The 21044-nt window shown below is 36.5% G+C and overlaps 2 protein-coding genes across 14 annotated transcripts in view; one reads left to right on the top strand and one right to left on the bottom strand.

The window, feature by feature from the left end:
• LOC123276796 (atherin-like) overlaps positions 1-21044 on the bottom strand; it is a 68473-nt gene that overhangs the window by 20636 nt on the left and 26793 nt on the right. For 2 of the 5 annotated variants that reach the window (XR_006513323.2, XR_011494320.1), the window contains 3 exons: positions 16680-16941; positions 9266-9511; positions 7599-8635 (listed from right to left, as the gene is read on the bottom strand). The exons of 1 other annotated variant lie outside the window; for it this stretch is intronic. The gene's annotated coding sequence lies outside the window, so the exon portion shown is untranslated. Of the gene's footprint in view, positions 1-7598; positions 8636-9265; positions 9512-16679; positions 16942-21044 lie in introns of those variants that run through there. 2 more of the 5 variants (XR_011494322.1, XR_011494321.1) reach the window with 1 other exon arrangement.
• ATF7IP2 (activating transcription factor 7 interacting protein 2) overlaps positions 1-21044 on the top strand; it is a 57485-nt gene that overhangs the window by 20196 nt on the left and 16245 nt on the right. For 8 of the 9 annotated variants that reach the window (XM_014849935.3, XM_014849936.3, XM_070484940.1 and 5 more), the window contains 3 exons: positions 3662-3796; positions 4382-4480; positions 9341-9501. In XM_014849935.3, coding sequence (XP_014705421.1) covers positions 3662-3796; positions 4382-4480; positions 9341-9501 — 395 coding nt within the window. The remainder of the gene's footprint in view (positions 1-3661; positions 3797-4381; positions 4481-9340; positions 9502-21044) is intronic. The other variant, XM_070484944.1, reaches the window with a different exon arrangement.

Genomic DNA, 21044 nt, shown 5'->3' with positions numbered 1-21044 from the left:
AGTCAAACACTGCATGACCTTGAGCTTTGCAGAACAATCCAGTCTCTTTTGTACTGGTCATGGGTTCTTTGATCTGCAGTTAGAGCTGTTGGTAGATCTCATCACAATTGACCACTACGTCAGGGACTCAGACAACCCAGAAGTCTATTGCTAAGTCCTGCTGCGTTCAAGTTTAATTGCCCTGATTTCCGAGTTTACGCAGATAGGCTGCATTATCTGACATTCTGCTTTATAGCATTAAGTGCACGTTTTGCTCTCGTTTTTGCCCTATTTCATCTCATTGTACTAAAGTTTCCCATACATGTCTCATCAACTCTGAGTTTAAGTGTAATGAGCTTCAGTTTTAGTAGATCCTGTAATCAGGACCTCTGTCTACGATCATCTTTTGCTGTTTCACTACCACTAGAATGCCATGACCAAAGGTCATTGTGTGGTAGATTAATGTCGGTCAACTATAATGGACCAAAATGTCCCAATCCAAACGGTCATGCTATTTCAGAAACAAAAACACTACAGTTTTCTAAAACAGACTATTACAATTATATAGTTACATATTACATGAATGTGTACTCACATAATAAATAGAAACCTTTTTGAAAGACTCATGCAGAGCCAGCTTAAAAGGTGAGTCAACGGTTTTTCCCTTTCTACCTCTTGTTTTCTTCTAGGAAGACCAAAGGAGACAGTAATAAAAATTATGTAAATGTTCTATTGTTTGCAGGCAAGCAGTAGCAGAATCATGGTTAAGCATGGATCTAGCTTAAGAAAAAGGTTGGGGCTTCCAGCTGTGTCTTATTCCCAATGATTAACAGCTGAATTCAGAAATAAGTTCTGATTTCGACATGTAAAGACAAAATTTAATCTTTGAATATTTTGATTTCACCAGTGTGGGAAAATCAGGGTTTTCATTCACTAGTTTTGTCTACCTCACGAAATACTTGGTCCAAGTTGACACAGAAAGTGGTCTTTCCTAGTGCGGGGAATGCGTTTATTTTGTTATTCTTCCCCACCACTGGAAGTGTCTGCACATTCTCCAGAGACAACTTGGGTTTTAGGTGATTCCTGTCTTTTCACCTATCTCTAGATAGCTAGCTTTTCCTAACGTGATGTTTTAATTCCCGTTCAGTTAGTTAACGCTCATCTGTTTGTTTTTCTTGTTTGAATCCAGTGGAATAGGGCCTCCCATTCTGACATTGTTCGCCCCTGCTGAGAGTCACAGAGCTGTTGACTCTTGTCTTTTGAGATTTCCTAAGGATCTTGGCCTAGTTGATTCCGATTCAATTACTGAAGTGGAGGAGTTTTTGTTCTAACGTCCAGGTTATTCACTCTATCTATCATCTAAGAAAGTTGAGGAAAATTGGGAATATATAATTGCCAGTCTTTCTCCAATCTTTAGGCCACTTTGGCTGCCATCTGCAAGTCATAGCTAGGACTTTCATCTGATTTCGTAAATTTGGACACATTACCGTCAGCAGAAGATAAATTTGTGAGGTATTTGGTGGAAATTACCATATTTTCCTTCTGTATGAGGAACATTGCCACTAAATGAGAACAAATGTCCACCCTAAGCAACAGGAGTCACCGTTGGTGGGCATTTAATCCAAAATACTCAAGTTTGAAGAGTCTGCTCCATCTGAATCACCAGGAGTACTTGTTTAATTTGTGGTTTCTTGAACTCGCTAATAGTTGAAGACTGTTGTTCTAGGCTGTTCTTTTCTCAGACTTACCTGATCAGAATCATCATGGTGCTTGTTAGTTATACAACTGTCTAGACCCCTTTCCAGGAAATTCTGTTCTGTGAATCCATGGTAGGGCCTAGGATTGTAACAAGTATGCCGTGTGATTCCCCCTCACCAGGGAAGTTTGACAAACACTGTGTGGCCTTTGCTTGTTAGCAAAACAGTATTTCCATTTTCAGAACACTTAGATATGTTCCTCCAAGCTTCGTCTGGGTATGAACTGCGCATATTGATCCCAGCCAGTGAACTAGCAAACATGCAATAATCTGTAAAACGACACATGGGTGATAGGTAACGGCCCTCAGTAAAGATAGTATGTGTTTCTGAGCATCTGTTTGAATAATATATTTTGAGCACTTATTAATTTAATTGAATATTTAGAAGTCGTGAAAGTAAAAATGAGAATCATGTCTAATGTTGAGAAACCACTGAAGAAATGTTAATGCAGCATTACAGAAGAAATCAAGCAGGCAGTAATGTTGCAGAGCAAGAGCAACTGGAAATGAGAAGGAAAACCTTGGGAATAATCAAAGAAAATTACTGAATATGATCATCCAGGTGACATCAGTATAAAAGAATTTAACATAAAAACTGTGTTCCAGTGTTGAGCACCAAGAAGTAAGATATTAGGGGAAAGATATAAATTTTACTAGTAAATACCTTAAATGTATCATGAAAGGTTTTGTTACTAAGAGACTACCTACTCTGTTATAAAAGTTGCTTACAGGAGGATACACATTGAGCAGAAATCCACAGTGGATGTTTCTGAATGTATGGCTCAGCAGAGCTGTTCATATCAGTGGGCATTTAGATTAATTGTGCTCTCTGCAAATAGGCCAGCTGTTTTCTAAAAACAGCAGATAATGAAATACATTAATGTTTTATGTGATAGCTACTTCGATCTGTTGGAATAGCCTGCATTAAGCCAGACAGCATTAGTCACTACATAATTGTCCCTGGCTTCTTTCAATTTTAACAATAAAAAAGTCACCCTGTAAAAAAACTATGTGAGGGGCCAGCCTGGTGGTGCAGCGGTGAAGTTCGCACATTACGCTTCAGTGGCCTGGGGTTCGGATCCCAGCTGTGGACATGGCACCACTTGTCAAGCCATGCTGTGGCAGGTGTCCCACACATAAAGTAGAGGACGATGAGCATGGATGTCAGCTCAGGGCCAGTCTTCCTCAGCAAAAAGAGGAGGATTGGCAGCAGATGTTAGCTCAGGGCTAATCTTCCTCAAAAAACCCCCAAAAAACTATGTGAGTAAAGGAGATTATCTTGCATATGTATTTCTTTCATATCAATTCAGTGTTTTCCATTTTTTGTAACTCTTTCACATGTTATCTTTTTATGTTCTTATAAAAATCCTATGAGCATCACTCATTCAGTCCATTTGTGGATGAGGGAAATGAAGCTCAGAGATGTTGTGACTCCCAAAAGTCCTACAGCTTGTTAATGGCAGAGTCAAGGCTCAAACTTTCGTAATTTGTTCCATATCTACTACAGACCAACCATTTTCATTAGGCTCTGGTTTTCAGATAAGTGGAGTTGCTTTTTATGGAATACTAGGTTTGAGTTATGGTCATTAAAAAATATAAATGGGACATAGGCTTTTACTATTCCTTTAATATGTATTATGGAATTCCACTGAAACTATAGGAAACTAAAATTAGCACTAGGAGAATAAATTTAATTTCTAACCTTTGTATATTTAAATATTAGGTGTGTTCTGCTGAATTTAATATCCAACTTTACAAAACTTGCTGGTACAGTAATATAAATGTGAACATAAAAATATAAATAAAGTATATTTTATTGGTTACAATAAATCCAGAAAAGAGCAAAGCTATTTTTAAGAAGTAGAAAATAAAGTTGCTTTTAAATTTGAAACATGGGGTGTTTTGGTTTTTATTTTAAAATTCTAGGTCAAACAGTTGATTCGACAGGAGATCTGTAGTATAAATTACAAACTATTTGATAACAGACTGAAAGAATTGACTGAACGAATTGGGAAGACACAGTGCAGGAATAAACATGAAGCAATAGCTGATGCACTCTTCGTAAGTTTCTAATTTCATTTGATTTCATTTGAGTCTTCTTAAAAAGTAGGATTTAATGATATTTTACATGTTAGGAAAGGAAAACAAAGGCAGACCCAAATCTGATCCCTGGTCATAAGCCTGATGTACTGTACAATAGAGAATGAAATTTATTCCATCTCAGCAATATTGGCCTTTGAGAAATACTTTTAGAAATATCAGCCATTCTGTGTCAATTGACAAACTTAATACATAGGCAGTTTCTTTTAATTCAAAATATATTCTGTATTAGAGCTTGGACAACCTGTTTCAAGCTTTTTGGGGTTTTTTTGTTTTACTCTTCTATGGTTACTTACTGATTAGTGTTTCTACCAACAGTTTTCTTTTGGACCAGTTGGAAGTTTGATGTTATCTTCCGTTCTTTGAAGGTCATACTAGCATCAAATGTGATTTAGATCATTGGCTTATATAAGAATTTCTTATTTATTTGGGTAGATGCCTAAGTCTCACAAAACTACTTTGCGAATAATTTTCCCTCCGTCTCTATATGATATATCTTTTAGTACTCTGGTTTCATATTTATTTGTTTTTCTCTTTTTCTTCTAGGCGAAAATAGCAAAACTTCAAAGACGTATTAGAGCAGTATTGTCATCTCAAAGGAATTGTTTAGAAACAAACGTGCTATCCAGTAATATAGCCTGTAAGGTTGGTATAAACACATAGGCGTTTTAATAATTTAGTTTACCCACATGATAAGTAGTTGGATTGTAAAAAATGAATACATTTCCAAACTAAGACAGAGGCTTATTAAAAGACAGTGAATTTATACTTAGAATGTCCCCTTGACTCTATCTCTGGAGAGGACATCCCTACATAACCAAAAATAAATGCCACCTGTATTTCTTTCATAAAGTGACTAACGAGGTGGTTTGTGATTGCCTCCCCACCATTGTGTCATGATGAAAAGTTTCAAACATGCAGCAAAGTTGAAAGAATTTTACCGTGAACACTTGTACACTCAGCACCTAAATTCTACCTTTACTATTTTAATGTATTTATTTTTGTCGTGTATCTGTCAGTCTATCTCCTGAGCCATCTTTATATTTGGTACATTCATAAGTAGTAATATCTTTTCTATCAAAATAACTCTTTGCAATGTACACTTCCAAGATATTTCAGCTTGGGTATCATTAGAGTTTAGTATCTATTGATACTTTTTATATAACATTTAAGTGTAATCTTCAGTATACATTCACGGAATTTGTTTATTGTCGTGTCTTGATTTGCTTTGGTGTCATGTTTATGCGAGCCTCAATAAATGAATTGGGAAGCTTCTCTCCCGTTACTGAAAGTTTGTGTACAATTGTTATTACCTCCTTAAATGTTTAATAGAATCCACCTCTGCAAACTGTCTGGGCAAGGAGCTTTTTCTTTGTAGGAAGACTTTTTTGAAAATTAAATTATTTGATAGGTATAAGGCAATTTAGATTTTTCTGTTTCATCCTGTATCAGTTTTGTAAGTTATCTTTTCAAAGATTTGTTCATTTTTATCTAAGTTGTTGAATTTATTGGCATGAAGTTATTTATAAAATGCTTTTGTCCTTTTAATATTTGTAGATCTGTAGTGATATACTCCATTTCTGAGATAGACTTCTGGTAATCTGTGTTTTCTTTTTTTCTTGATCAGTCTTGCTAGGGTTTTTAAAATCTTAGTAATTTTCTATTGTATTTTTTATATTGATTTCTGATTTTTTATTATTTCCCTCCTTTTACTTACTTTGGATATAATTTGTTCTTTTGTTCCAGCTTCTTAAGAGAAAGAGCATTAATTTTTTTTAATTTTTTTTGAGGACAATTAGCCCTGAGCTAACTGCTGCCAATCCTCCTCTTTTTGCTGAGGAATACTGGCCCTGAGCTATCATCTGTGCCCATCTTCCTCTACTTTATATGTGGGATGCCTGCCACAGCATGGCTTACCAAACAGTTCCATGGCCACACCTGGGATCTGAACCAGCGAACCCCAGGCTGCCGAAGCAGAACATGCGCACTTAACCACTGCGCCACCAGGCCAGCCCAAGAGCGTTAATTTTGAACATTCTTTTTAAAGCTATAAATTTCCTTCTGAGCACTGTGTTTTCTAAGCACCTTCTCAGTGTTTAGATTATTACACTTCTTAGTGCAAAGATTATAATATAATCTTTGATATATTGTATTTTTGTTTTCCATAAGTTCAAAATAATTTCCAGTTTCCCTTGCGGTATTGTTCTTTGACCCATGGACTATTTGGATGTATGTGTTTAATTTCCAAACATTTGGGACTTTTTTAGGTATCTTGTTTTTATTGACATCTAATTTAATTTTATTTAGTCAGAGAACATACTGTGTAAAATTTCAATCTTGAGAGTTATTGACACATTTTATAGCCCAAGATATGCTTTTGCTTGTTGAATATTCCATGTACACAAAAGAACATTGGGTATAATGTTCTATGAATGTCACTTGTGTTAATTGTGCCAACATGGTTGATAGTGGTAAATAATGGCCTCCAAAAGATGTCCATGACCTATTCCCCAGAACCTGTAAATATGTTACTTTACTTGATAAAAGAAGCTTTGAGATGGGGAGATGATCCTGGTGGGTGCAATGTAATCACAGGGTCCTTACAAAAAGGAGTCAAGAAGGTCAAAGGCAGAAGAAGGAGATGGGACAATGGAAGCAGAGGTTGGAATGATTGCAGTGAAGGTGGAGGATGGGGCTATGAGCCAAGAAATGCTAGTAGCTTCTAGAAGCTGGAAAAAAGGAAATAGATTCTCCCCTGAAGCCTCCAGAAGGGATGCAGCCCTGCCAATAGCTTGATCTCGGCTTAGTCAAACTGATTTCAGACCTCCGGCCTCTAGGACTGTGACAGAATAAATTTCTGTTTCAAACTACCCAGTTTATGGTAATTGTAGTAGCAACCTCAGGCAACTGATACAGAATGTGGTACCAGAAGATGTGGGGTGCTGCTGTAATAAATACATAAAAATGTGGAAGTGGATTTGGAATGGGGTGTAATGGGTAGAGGCTGGAAGGATATTGAGGAGCATGATTTTTAAAAGCCTGGGTTGCCTTAAGCAGACTTTTAGAAATAGAGATATTGAAGACTGCAAGTGAGGGCTCAGAAGGAAATGAGGAACACCTTAGAGCAAACCTATATAGTCCAAGAGAATATCTAAATCTTCTTAAACAGACAGTTGATAGAAATAGGGACCTTTAAAAGCACTATTGGTGAGGACTCAAAAGGAAATGAGGAATATGTTATTAGAAACTGGAGGAAGGGGTATTCTTGTTACCTAGTGGCAGGAGGCTTAGATGAACTGTGTCCTACAGTGATACAGAAAGCAGAACTTGTGATGACTTGGATTTTTATTAGGCTGATGCGATTTTTGAACAAAGTGTTTGAAGTTTTGGCCAGGTTTCTTGCTTCCTATAGTGAAATGTGGGAGGGAAGAGAGAAATTGAAGGAGGAACTGTTTAGCAAAAAGCAACCATGACTTGATATAAACAAGCACATGGACAAAGAAAGCAGTCCAGTGGTTACCAGGGGAAGAGAGGTAGGGGGTGGGCACAAAGGGTGAAGGGGAGCACCTGTGTGGTGACAGACAAGAAATAATGTACAACTGAAATTTCACAGTGGTATAAACTATTATGAACTCAAATTTAAAAAAAAGGGAGAATGAAGTTAATCAAATCTTAAGAAATAGAAACCAGACCCTTTACCATATTAACCCACTGGAGCAACCAACGTTCCCAGGACATGCAGCATACACCACCCCAAAATAGTGATATTCCAATTTGCCTTTTATTATTGAATAAAGAAACAAACACACACACACACAAAAGCAACCATGACTTGATTTGGGAAATTCTGAGCCTATCCAGATTGCAAAAGATCTTAAAATTAGAAGGTTCATTGTCAGAAAAGCATGCTCTGGAGAGAGAGCCAATGGTGTTTCTGGACAACCTTCTTCTAGTGCCTAGGAGGGGTCAAAAGATGACAGTACTCATTCACACACAGGGCTCTTTGAAGAGATGAGGCGTTTGTTACTTCCAGCAGGCAGTTACCGTGTGTAGATTGAGTGTGCAGGTCCTGGACTCCTTTTGCGAGCTGTAGTTCTAATGACAACTTACTTTCCAAAGCCCTTGCGGGCTTTTCTGGTTGGCTTCCTTCCTCTGGCTCCACTGGGTCTCCTGTTCAATGCCCGCAGGTGCTGCCTGGGCTCCCCAGGGCTGTGGGTGGGAACTTCAGGAAATGTTGGCCAATAGTTGCTGCCACTGCAGTGGATTGGGCCTGCCGCTGCCCCAAGCGTGGAGTAGGGACATTGCTGATTCTTCAATCATCCATGCCCACTGCCATCCCAGCTGGGGGGTGGTCGCCCCACTGGCATTGCACTGGATTTGGTCCACTGCTGTTCCAGGTGTGGAGTCCTGGGGATTGGTTCCTCACAGGGCTTTGTTAACACTGCTCCTGCAGCTGATTAGGGCCACTGCTACCTCAGGTGTCAGGTTAGGGACCCAGCTGACACTACTGCCACAGTGAATCTGACCGCTGACTCTGCAGATGTGGAGTGGGGGATTAGCCACACCTGCTCTAGGTTTGGGATGAAAGATGGGTCCTGGCCTTTCTGGCACCCAGTGCAGGATATATGGAGAATAAAAAAACTCAGGGAACTCACTGTGGTGTAGCTCCTCAATCCTGAGGTCCCCAGGCGGTCTGCCTTCTTCTTTCCACCTTTATGATTATCTGTTGAATTATTTCTGGGATATTTAGTTGTGCTTAGAAGGGAGAAGAAGGGAAAAATGGGTCTATGCCACTTTGTCCTGGAAGTGAAAAGATACCAAATATTTTTTGCTATTGGTTTCCATTGTTGTTTGAACCTATTTCTACATGTAAAATACATACACTTACTATAATAACATTTCAGAATTCTGTCTTTGTGTACCTGCATTTTTGTTCATGCTATCTATCGGAAAAGCCCGTGTGTTATGCAATCACTTGATCCTTTGGTATTGATTAATATACAATGTATTTTCAGTACTCCAAGTTCTCAACCAAAGCATGGGCTAAATGTTTCAGTTCCAAGTATTAAACAAAACTCAAGGACTGGAAGAGTAAGTTGAAAATTTGATTTCTTTCTGGTCTTCACTCATCATTAAAAGTATAACAAAGTAAAAAGTCTCCTTGTTAAGGTCTAATGTTTAACAGTTCCTAAAACTTAGTCTAATAGGAATAAAGTGTTATCTAAGTGCTTAAGTATTTGTTTTTCCTTCTTTCCATCTAAACTAAGAAGCTGCTTTGTACTATCATTTTTATTTCGAGTATTTTTTTTATTCATTTTGGCAGAGAAACTACAATCATGGTTATAAGCCATTGAAATAGACATAATTTAATGTATGTTTTGCCATATTTGTGCGAGAAAATTTTGAGAACATTTTCAAGTGAAATCTTACCTATCATCAATTTTGTCTCGAAGAACACAGTTGGTAACCCTCTCCTCAACTTCTTTTTCCTCACCCAATTAATAGGTTGCAAATGCAGAGATCATGAATTTGGATATGAATCCAGTGTCACTTAAGAGTCCAGATGAAAGAAAGACCTCTGTGGACTCTAAGCCTTCTAATCCTTCAGAAGAAGCAAGTGAAGAGATTAATTTCTCACGGGAACATGATGAGGCTGTTTCTGAAAGGTAGGCATTTCTACAAAAAAATGCATAAATTTATTTAGCTAAATATATACTTGTGAACATATACCCTTTTCTCAGTTAAGTATAGAATAGTTAAAACTTCATATGAACACTATATTTGTCTTTTATGGACGAATGGAATTGGCTCTCCAAAGCTTCTATCAATATTGTTTTAAGAGTACTAGATAAAATTTTGACTTGGTTAGATGATGAGGTTTTTCATTGTGATGCTCTCTGTCTTTGGTATGGTGACTAGAGTGATCAACTGGATCGCTCCAGTAGTTTTCCAATTCTACGTATGGAGAAAGTCAACGCCCTGTGAAACAGTGGTTTAAAAAAATTACCCAGAAGAAGACGACTACGAAAGTAAGAAAGACTAGGAAAAAAGTGCCTTTAATTAGTTCCCTGCATGTTGAAAGTATTATGGTAACTTCAAATTAGAGTGAAAAGGTCAACTTACTTGTCCAAAGCAGGGGGGACACCTAATCTCCAATCTAGTCTAAAAGATTTGGGGCTGGCAGGGAAGAGGCAGTTTAGTTTAACAAAGAAAGATTTTTGGTGATTCTCGGCCTGGATTGATGTTCAAGGTGGAGGGGGACACTTTAATGAATTCTCTTCACTGGCAATTCTAACAGTTTTGGAACTTTACAATATTATTTATCTATTCTTAACGTCCACTCCTTAAAATGTCATGTGGTTTTACTTTTATATGTTAATTATTCCTCAGCTTTTAGAAAAGGGAAAATATATAACCAAAAATGAGTGAATTAAAGGATGCTATTGTTTGAAGAACAACACTCTTTCCCCCAAATAACTATGCATACTCCAGGATGCTATAAAACAAAGAGAAGCCTTAGAGATCTACACCATTTACAGTAAATTCTTGGTATTTGAGAATTTACATGCAGCTTTGACTCTTTGGAAAAAACCCTAATATTCCATGACATTGAGGCCCTCATTTTAGCTTTGAGCCAGGAAGCTGCTGTGAAGAAGGCATTTATTTAGTTGGTGAAGGCAAGAGTCAAATTTCATCGTCTTTGTTGTTAACCCTTGTTCATGCATGTGCTGAAACTCCTAAAGTGGCAAAAAAGAAAAAGAAAATGCTGGTAATGGAAGTGAAAAAGTGAAGATACCCTTAAAATAGCATTTTATAGACTAATATGTCAAATTTATCAGTGGCTTGTATCTATGATATGCACAATCCACCTTATGCTCTATAATGAAGAAAGAACCTACGATTTATGAAACTGTTTCAGGCAGCTCTCTGAGCCCATAGTGAGTGTGAGAACACGTGTAACAAATGTGTGATGTGACCCTGATGGGTGGATTCAAGGGTGAGTTTTATAAAACATTTAAGGAAGAAACAACACCAATTTTAAACAAATTCTTCCAAAGAATTGAAAAAGAGGGAATATTCTTCAGTTCATTTTATGAGACTAGATATCTAGTATAACTCTGATACTTTACTAAAATCAATTTAGAAATTTTACAGAAATGGAAAATTACAGTCTACTTTTACTCACGAAATAGATGCAGACATGCTAAACACGATACAAGTAAACCAAGTTCAACAATCTATAAAAATTGAGTTTGTCCCAGGAATGCTGCAGCATTGGTTCAGTAATCATAAATCAATTAATGTAATTTGCCGGGAGAAGAATCATCATCAGCTCACAATAGGTGTAGGTTTTGATAAAATACCTGTTTATAATTAAAGACAAATTCTTGGAAAACTTGGAATAGGAGGTAACTTCCTCAATTTGATAAAGACTATCTACAAAAACTCTAAAACAAATTTGATGGTGAAATACTGGAAATATTCCCTTTGAGATACAAAACAGAAGGATGCCTGCTATCACCACTTTAACATTATACTGGATATGTTGGCTAATGCAAAAATGCAAAAAAATGAAAGAAAAGTAAAAATACAAAGGATTCAAAAAAAGCAACAATATTATTACTGTTCTTGGATGCTTGGGTATGTATGTAGGAAATTCAGAGGAACTTATAGATGAATTATTAGGATTCATAAGAGTTTAGCAAGATTGCCAAACTTGAATATGTAAGAAATCAATTGTATTCCTATATACCAAATATAAACAATTAGGAAATGAAAATTTTAAAAAGATATAATACCATTACAATAGCACCAAACATATCAAGTACCTAGGAATCCATTTAACAAGACCTGTAATTACTCTGAAGAAAATCACAAAACTTTGAGAAATATTAAGGAGAAATTCAATGGAGAAATATACTATGTTTATGGTTTAGACATTGCGGTATCATAAAATGTTTTCACTTTTGTTCAAATTAATTTATAGACTACAATTTCCGTCAGTTTCCCAGTGTGTAATTTTATAGACCTTGACAAGCTGATTTTAAATGCAGTAGATTAAGAGGGCAAGATATCCTTTAAGTAGAGAAACAAGTAGAAGGAATTTGCCATCAGAAGTCGGGTCATCACAGCAGTAATTAGGACACTGTGATATTGGCAAGTGCTATAGAAATAGAGCAGTGTAACAGAGTCCAGAAACCTGTGCACATATGTATCTGTGGTATGTGATGGAGACTGTATGGCAGATCATTTGAGAAATTATTGACTTTTAGTAAATGGTACTATTAATTTGCTATTCATGTTGGGAGAAATATGAAAGAAATTGGATCTCTATGTCAGGCTATACGTAAAAATGAATATCGTGGATTACGGAACTAAATATCTAAAGAAACATCATCAAGCTTTTAAAAGGTAATATAGAATGTCTTCATGAACTTCAGATAAGGAGAGATTTCTTAAGACACAAATATCCTTGCCATAAAAGAAAAAATTGATCAATTTTACCACATTAAAATTAGAAACTTCTTTTCTCAAAAGGCACTGTAAAGATAGTGAGACGACAGGCCATTGAGTGGGAGAAGATACTCGCAGCCCTCATAACCTGTAGAGGGCTAGTACCCAGAATATATATAAAGAACTTCAGTGAGTTAATGAGTAAAAGCCAGATAATACAAAAGAAAACTGGGCAAAAGACTGTACTTCTGCTTCACCAAAGAGGAATTCCACATGGCCAGTAAACATATGGAAAGGTGCTCATCTGTCTTAGTAATCAGGGAAATGCAAATTAAAACCACAGTGAGATACCATTGCATATCAGGTAAGGAAAAGTAAAACACTGTACAATCTGACAATACCAGGTATTGGTGAGGTTTTGAAATAAAGCAGATTGGTTTTATTTAATATTATGTTATTGGGTGAGTAAATTGGTATAGTACTTCAGAAGAAATTTGGCATTATCAAGAAATACTGAAGATCTGAATATTCTTCGACCTAGCAGCCCCATCCCTTGATATAAACCTTAGCTGGAGACATGCACACATGTGCAATAGGATATATGTATAGGAATGTTTACTAGGAGCTTTTTCCATAATAGCCAACAACTGGAAGGAAAAAATTGTCCATCTGCAGTTGAAAACAAAAATAAATTGCAGTAAATCCATACAGTGGAATTCTGTACATTAACGAAAATGAAGGAACTACCATCACATGCAACAGTGTGAGTTACTCCCACAAACACATTGTTGAAAAGCAGACACAAAAGAATAGTATGATTTCATTCAAGTGAAGTTCAAAAATAGCCAGAGGAAAAAGTAGACTATTGAGGAATTCAAAGCTAGATGGGAGATCTAAAGAGTATAATGGAAATTAATACCACACATGTTATTGATGGAGGAGATTGATGAGATCGTTATAGAAGCACATCAGCTTCTGAAGTGCTGATCATTGCAAATGTGTTTATGTCATTGACGGCTATGTGGGTGCTAAACTATTTATTAAATTGAACATTATTTTTAATCCAATTTGAAAATTATCTAGTAATTAGAAAATTTAGATTGTTTATTTTTTTTATTTTTATTTTTTTTTAAAGATTTTATTTTTTCCTTTTTCTCCCCAAAGCCCCCCGGTACATAGTTGTGTATTCTTCGTTGTGGGTTCTTCTAGTTGTGGCATGTGGGACGCTGCCTCAGCGTGGTCTGATGAGCAGTGCCATGTCCGCGCCCAGGATTCGAACCAACGAAACACTGGGCCGCCTGCAGCGGAGCGCGCGAACTTAACCACTCGGCCACGGGGCCAGCCCCAGATTGTTTATGTTTAATGTAATCTTTCTGGTATATTTGGGTTCATAACTATAATCTTATTACTTGTTTTCTATTTGTCCCATCTATTTTTTTGGTCCTTTTCCCCCTATCTATCTGTGTCTGTCTGTTAGTCTGTCTCTTAATTTTAGCCTTCTTTTGGATTAATCTTTCTTTTTTCCATTCCCCATTACCTTGTTAATTATACATCTTTCATTATTCCTTTATAAATTATCCCAAAGGTCATGATATGGATTCTTGACTCTAATATTAGAGTCTAATATAAACTGCTACTTTTACCATTTTGTAGGCAATGCTTGACCTTGGAATACTTTATTTACTGCTCTCCCCATCTTTTCTGTTTTCATGCATTTTAATTACATTATTTTAAATCTCACAAAGTAACATCACTATTTTGTATAGTCATTATTCATTTAGAGTTACCTACATATTTACCCTTCTGTTGCTCTTTATTTCTTCCTATATTTTCATCTTTCCATCTGGGATAATTTTTCTCCTGCCTGAAGAACTCCATGTATCGTTTCTTTTTTTAGTTCTGCTCAAGATAAATTCTGTCAGTTTTTGTCTGGAAATAACTTCATTTTGTCTTTAATTTTTTTTTTTATTCTTTTGCTGGGAAAGATTGGCCCTGAGCTAACATCTGTTGCCAATCTTCCTGTTTTTCTTTTTTTCTCCCCAAAGCCCCAGTACTTAGTTCTATGTTCTAGTTGTAAGTCCTTCTAGTTCTTCTACGTGAGCCGCTGCCACAGCATGGCTACTGACAGACGAGTGGTGTGGTTCCACAACCAGGAACCAAACCTGGGCCACCAAAGTGGTGAGACTTTAACCTCTAGACCATCAGGGCTGGCTCTTGTCTTTATTTTTAAAGGATATTTTAACATGTGTATGGAATTGTAGGTTAGCAGTTTTTTTCTTTCAGCACTTTCAAGATGTCATTACATTGTCTTCTGACTTCTATAATTTCTGTTGAAAAGTTAGACATCACTCTTATTGTTGCTTCTTTGAAGAAAATGGCTGTGTTTCTCTAGCTGCTTTAAGATATTCTGCTTTGGTTTTCATCAGTATACTATGTGATGCTAGTTTTTTTGTGGGTGGAGGTTGGTTGTTTTTTAATTTGTCCTGATTAGTGCTTGTAGTCCTTGAATCTGTGATTTGATGTCTTTCATCATCATTGGAAAATTCTTGGCCATTATCTCTTCAGATGTTGCTTCTGTGCCATTCTGTCTGTTCTCCCCTTCTATTTCAATTACATGCTTCTCTGTACACTCCATATTTTTTGTGCTCTATGCTTCTGTCTGGATATTTTCTAGTAATATTTTCCAGTTTATTAATCATCTTTTCAGCTGGATCCAAGTGGCTGGTAAACCCATGTGTATTGAGTGCTTAATTTCAGTTTGCTTAATTTTCAGTTCTCCCCTTTCCAATGGATTCTTTTTTATAGATAGATTCAAGTTCTCTGGTGAAATTTTTCATCTTGTCATCCATGTATTCTGAACATTTTAATCTGTTATTTTCTTATCTATTTCTTAAGACTCTTACATCTAGGTCACTTTGAGCTCTGTTTTTATTTGCTATTTTTGATCTTTGTCCTGTTTCTTATTACACCTACTAATTTTTTTGTTTGAATATTCGACATTGTGTATTGAAGATTGTAGATGCTTTAAATGACGTTATCCACTATGATCTGAGCCACTTTCTGCTTAGATTCTTAGTATTCCTGAATGGCTTAGTTGACAACGCCTTGAGAGGAGCATCAATGGCAAGTATCTAGCCCACTTCTCTATACCTTCCTCCTCTCTGGGATCTTAGTTCCTTAAGTCCTGGCTTCCATCACAGCTTTCTAATGTCTTCAAACAGATATTCTTATTTTTTCTTTCTTTACTTAAAATTTTTTAATATAGCTTCTCAGATTGTTCAAGTGTGGGGGGCTCCACCATAGCTATTCTACATAGCAATTTGTGTACTTTTCTATGCATATAATTTATTTTTAAATTTTTTAAAATGTTAAGAAATAAAGGAACTTTTAAAAAAGAAAAAGGAACACGTCGTTCCCCCATTATTGTAACTCTAGAGAAAGCCAGGAGGTTTTATAATTGTTTATTCTGATATCCCAAGTGCCGAAGGAATCAGTGCCACTACTGACTTTCTGTGTTTATAGTAATGGTTGGATTTAGAAGTTTAAGCATTTTTCTTTTTAGAATGTGAAGGAAACGGGAAAGGCAGTAACAGCTGAGCTGAGGAAGCTCATAGAAGGAAGGTTTATGAACCAGAACACATACTTAATGAAGAAGGAACTTGCTTAAATAGGAAGAAAATGGCTTTATGTGTAGTCATTTCTGAAGATGAAAATTAAGCCTCAAGGTCTAAGGCACCCAGGAACCGACCACTTCACCAGTGTTGATTGAATGAAACATTAATATTTTCTAAAAAATAAGTCTTACGTTGAATTTCATGCAAAGAAGTGTTGAGAAAAATACAAAGGAGAAAGAAACAGTTACCAGCCACAGTATTTTAAGAAATTTCCTACTAATTTTCATATGCTCCTTCCTACTCATTATTAACATTCATATAATCTTAATAATAAACTTATTCCTCTTTTACAGATGAGGAAACTGAGGAGTTTCTTGCCCCAAACACTCAGCTAGTAAATGGCAGAGCCAGGCTTTGGCTCCAGAACCCATGTTCTTAAACTACTACATTATAATATTACTGCAGAATTTTAATTACTAATTTTAGACACAGAAATTCTTCTCCAAGGTAAAATGCAAGTAGAAACATATGTTATGTGCATCCAGATGACCATGGAAATCATCACTGTCCTCAGTTTTCCTCACACACATGGTGCATTAAAAAAAACAGCCATCATTCGTAGCAGTCAGTGGAAAGTTACATATCGTTAAATGCTCATGAAATTCCAATCTTTAGTTTGCAGATTTATAATGAATTTTTCAGGATAAGCATTAATAGCAACACCATAAGTTGTTTCTCTTTGCTCTTAACATTTATATGAATGGAATCATACTCACTGAACTCTTTGGTGGCTTGCTTCTTTTGCCCAACATTATGTTGTGAGATTCATCCATGCTGTTGGCTTAGCAGCAATAATTTGTTCATTCTCATTGCCAAATGATGTCCATCATATGAATATACCACAGTTTACCCATTCACAACTGTTAATTGGCATCTGGGTTGCTTGCAGATTGGGGAAATTATGAATGGTGCTGCTATGAACATTCTTTACATGTCTTTTGGTAAATGTACATATGTACATTTCTGTTGGGCATTTGCCTGGAAATAGAATTGGAAGGTTATAGGATATGTGTATTTTTCAGGATTAATGGATACTACCACTTTACCAAAGAAATTGTACCAACTTATACTCCCACTGAAAGTACATGAGGTTTTTGTTGCTGAATATCCACGTCAATACTTGACATTATCTGCTTTTTTCATTTTAGCCATGCTGGTATGTTTATAGCATTACGTATTGGTTTGAATTTGTATTTACTTCTAGTAATGAAGTTAAGCACACTTTTGTGTTTGTTAGCCACTTGCGTATCTTCTTTTGTGAAGTTTCTCTAAGACTTTTGCATGTTTTGCTTTTGAGTTGCCTGTCTTTTCTCAAGTTTTTTGTTAGATATATTTACTATAAATATTTTTTTCCTCTTCAGTTCTCTCCGCTTCCCTAATAGTGTCTTTATGTGAACTGACTCCTCTTAATTTCAGTGTAGTCTTTTTTTCATAGATTCTGCTTTTCTGCTGAATGTTCCATCTGATTTTAACTATTTTCTCCATCTTTGCTTAGTATTCTTTAAACTATTAATCAGATTTTGGTAACGCCCTTGTTTTGTAACGCCAGTATCTGGATCATCTAAGCTGCTTCTTTTGGTTTTTGGTCAGTTTCTGGTGTTTCTATCTGTTGGCCTGCTTGATAATTTCTGAAAAATTGGTGAGGCTCTAAATGATATCATCTTCCTATAGGCAAAGTGTATTCTCTCCTCGGCCAGATAGAGTAGGGCCTGATGACCTCATCTACTCAGGGAATGGCATAAATTGAGGCTTACTGTTATTTTGGTAAGTCTCCTTCTACCTCCAGCTATTTGGCTCTTAAGACACAGCCTTCCATGAATTCCAGCTGAAAGCTTGGAGTGTTCACCAGGGCCCCTCCACCTTGGTGGGTCTCAGGTCTTAACCCTTACCTCCTCAGCCCAGTGAGATTGCCAGAACTTTCACTCTGCTTTTTAAAGTCTTTCTGCTTAGATTCTTAGACTCCTAAATAAAAGCATATTTGATGAACTAGAGCAGCAAGTCAAAATATTAAGAAATATTAGAAATACAGAAATACTAAATGAAGAATTTTGAGATTGATAAGAGATTTTGACTAGTATAATAAACATATGAAGAATTGCTTGTGGTTTTCTTGTAGTTAAGCAACAAAGTAAATATAGCTATCAGTCCCTCATCGATGTGATGACTATTACTAGTAGGAAAAAATATAGATAAAATAAAGTTTGTAAGTTTTGTGAGAGGCCAAAGACGGATAAGGAGAATAAAATATTCTTGATAAAATTGAGATCTGAACATTTGTTTTTCTTTATCAAACTTAGAAATAATGGCTATTGTCAGAATCTCTTATTGATAAATTTGATAATGGGAAAAATTATTGAATTAAATCTGTGTTTAAAAATGTACATGCAAAACAGTTGACTCACAAAATGAAAATGAATATGTAGAAAATGTCTCCTTCTGCCTGAAGTATTAACTGCTACAGGAATTGTTCTTTTGCTGTAAACAACTAGAAAACCAGCCTAAAAAAGAAAAAGAATTGTGTTCAGACACTGTTCAACAGAGAGTACAAGACTATGATTTCTTGGAGATGGCAAACAAATGCCCCCTACCATTGTGCCAGCCTGCTGCCTGGAGGCGTTTCCCAGGTAGAAGAGCAGGGCCAGGAGGAGCCCAACAGCCTAGTGGTCTGACTGCATTTAGAGCAGAGATGGGGCAGTCTAAGTTGGCTAGAATTTGTGAGGCAGGACAATGAAGAGAGGAAATTGTATAAAGATACAGCTCTGAAGATCTGCGAAGGGAACCCCTTGAATCATCGGCTAGATACAGATCTATACATGCAAAGGATGAAACTACAAGAGAGTGGAGAAAGAACCATTGAAAAGAAAGCCAGACGTTTCCTGGAAGTTGCACAGGCCTGGGAACATGTTGCTTTCCCACTGGCTATAAGGAAGAGACTTATCATATATCTTGGAACAACAGATAGAGTCCTTAGATGGGTGTAGCTGTAGTAGGGCTCAGTTAGTCTAAAGACTGCGATGGGCCCACCCAAAAAAGCTAAAAAGACTCAAAGGAATCAAACTAATCCTGAGTAGTTTAACTGCATGCCAGAACAAAGTCCAAAACTCTTTGAAAGAATGAAAGATCATCCAACAGTGTAAATTTTACAATGTCTGACATCTAATAAAAAATTACATGCATGCAGAATAGCAAAAAGTATAGCCCATAACAAGGAGAAAATTGAAATGCTAGAAATAATATAGTTAATAGACTTAGCAGACAACAACATAAAACAACTATTATCAGTATACTCGTCATATCGAACAATGTAGAAGAAAATATGAACATCAGGAGAGAAATGGAAGATGTAATAAAAAGATCCAGATTGAACTTCTCAAGATGAAAAAGACAATAACTAAAGTGAAAACTACATTGGATAGGATTAACAACGGAATAGATACTGATTTTTGTTTAAAAAAAATTCAGTGAAATAGCAATAGAATCTGTTCAAACAAAAGCATGTGGGGAGAAATGAACAGAGTATCAGAGACCTGTGGAAGAGTATGAAGCAGTCTAATATATACATCATTGGAGAGGGTGAGGGGGGGCATAAAAATATAGCGCCTAATATTTTTCCAAATTTGGTGAAAACCTTAAACCCACAAATATAAAAAGAAAAAAGAAAAAAAGAACAAACCCAAGCAGAAGAAGCATAAAGGAAAATCATATCATAATCAGATTGCTGAAAGTCAGTGATGAGAAGGAAATCTTAAAAGCAGCCGGGGGGGAAAGACACATTACACAGAAAGGAACAAAAAATAAGATGAGGAGACTTCTTGCTGTCAGCTGTGCAAACTAGAGATCTCTAAAGTATTGAAATGGAGAGAGATCTCTAAAACATTGAAAGAAAAACTGTCCATTCAAATTTCTACACAGTGAAAAAAATCAAACCTGTAGGGAAAAATAACTTTTTCATACTAAAAGAAAAGTGAAAGAATTCCTCAGCAGCAGACCTGCACTATAAGAAGTGTTAAAAGAAGTTCTTCGGGCAGAAGAGAAATAATACCAGATGGAAATTTGGATCTATGCAAAGATAAGGCAATGAAGAGTGCTGGAAATTATAAATATGTGGATAAATATAAAATATTTTTCTGTGTTTCTATATAGGGTATATATGTGTGTATATATTATACTATTCCTCTATACTATGTGGTGTGTGTATATATTTCATACTATTTCTCTAGTATTTTTATGTACAGGCAACAAACAGTTTGAACTTGAAATTTAACATCAATACCATTTACAATAATATCAAAGAACATGATATACATAGGGATAAAAATACCAAAATATCTATAAGATGTACTCCAAAACTACAAAGCAGACTTCAGATTTCTGGTCCAGTGTGTAGGGAGTCATCACTCCATTCTAACAACAAATAAAAAGCTGAACAAACTGAAAAAAATCAGTGACTCTTCTTAGATCCATCAAAGAAGTAAGGTCACAGAGTAAACTGCTGCCCCACAAACTGGAGAGAGCAACAGGCGGAAACAGAATCACACTATAGTGGAACTGGAGCAGAAACCCATGAGCAGAAATCTCCATGGGAACCAGTGCTGGGGAAGGAAAACCTAAACTAACGGCTGGAGGCTCAGAGTAGACAAATCTGAGAGTTAAAAACTCCATGGAGGGGGGCAATTATAGGGGGTCCCCACAGTTTTGAGAGTTTTGTCTCCAGGAGCTCTGCCAGATCCTCACGGTAACTATTGGAGAAAAATCCCCTCGAGCTTCCAGCAGCGAGAAGGTGTAAAAGGAACCTTTTGAAATACACCAGAGCAGTCTGTTTTTAACAAGGCCTGCCCTAAAGAGAAACTATTAGCAGAGCTTAACTTACCTGGGGGAAAGGAAATACCCAGCTCCTGCTCCCTCTGGCCTTCCACATGGAGGGAGGGAAATACCTAACCCTAACCCCCTCTAGCCATCTTGTTCCACCTAAGTGGGGTGAGGGGAATGAGCAGCACTAGTGAAGTTCACACTCCAGGGGCACAGGCTCCCTGAAAGACTGAGACCTAATCAGGGACTACTAGAATGCTTCCCCTCCCCCT

Source organism: Equus asinus, chromosome 14, assembly GCF_041296235.1.
Source record: "Equus asinus isolate D_3611 breed Donkey chromosome 14, EquAss-T2T_v2, whole genome shotgun sequence".
Classification (NCBI taxonomy): Eukaryota; Metazoa; Chordata; class Mammalia; order Perissodactyla; family Equidae; genus Equus; species Equus asinus.
This window is presented reverse-complemented; position numbering and strand designations above follow the sequence as displayed.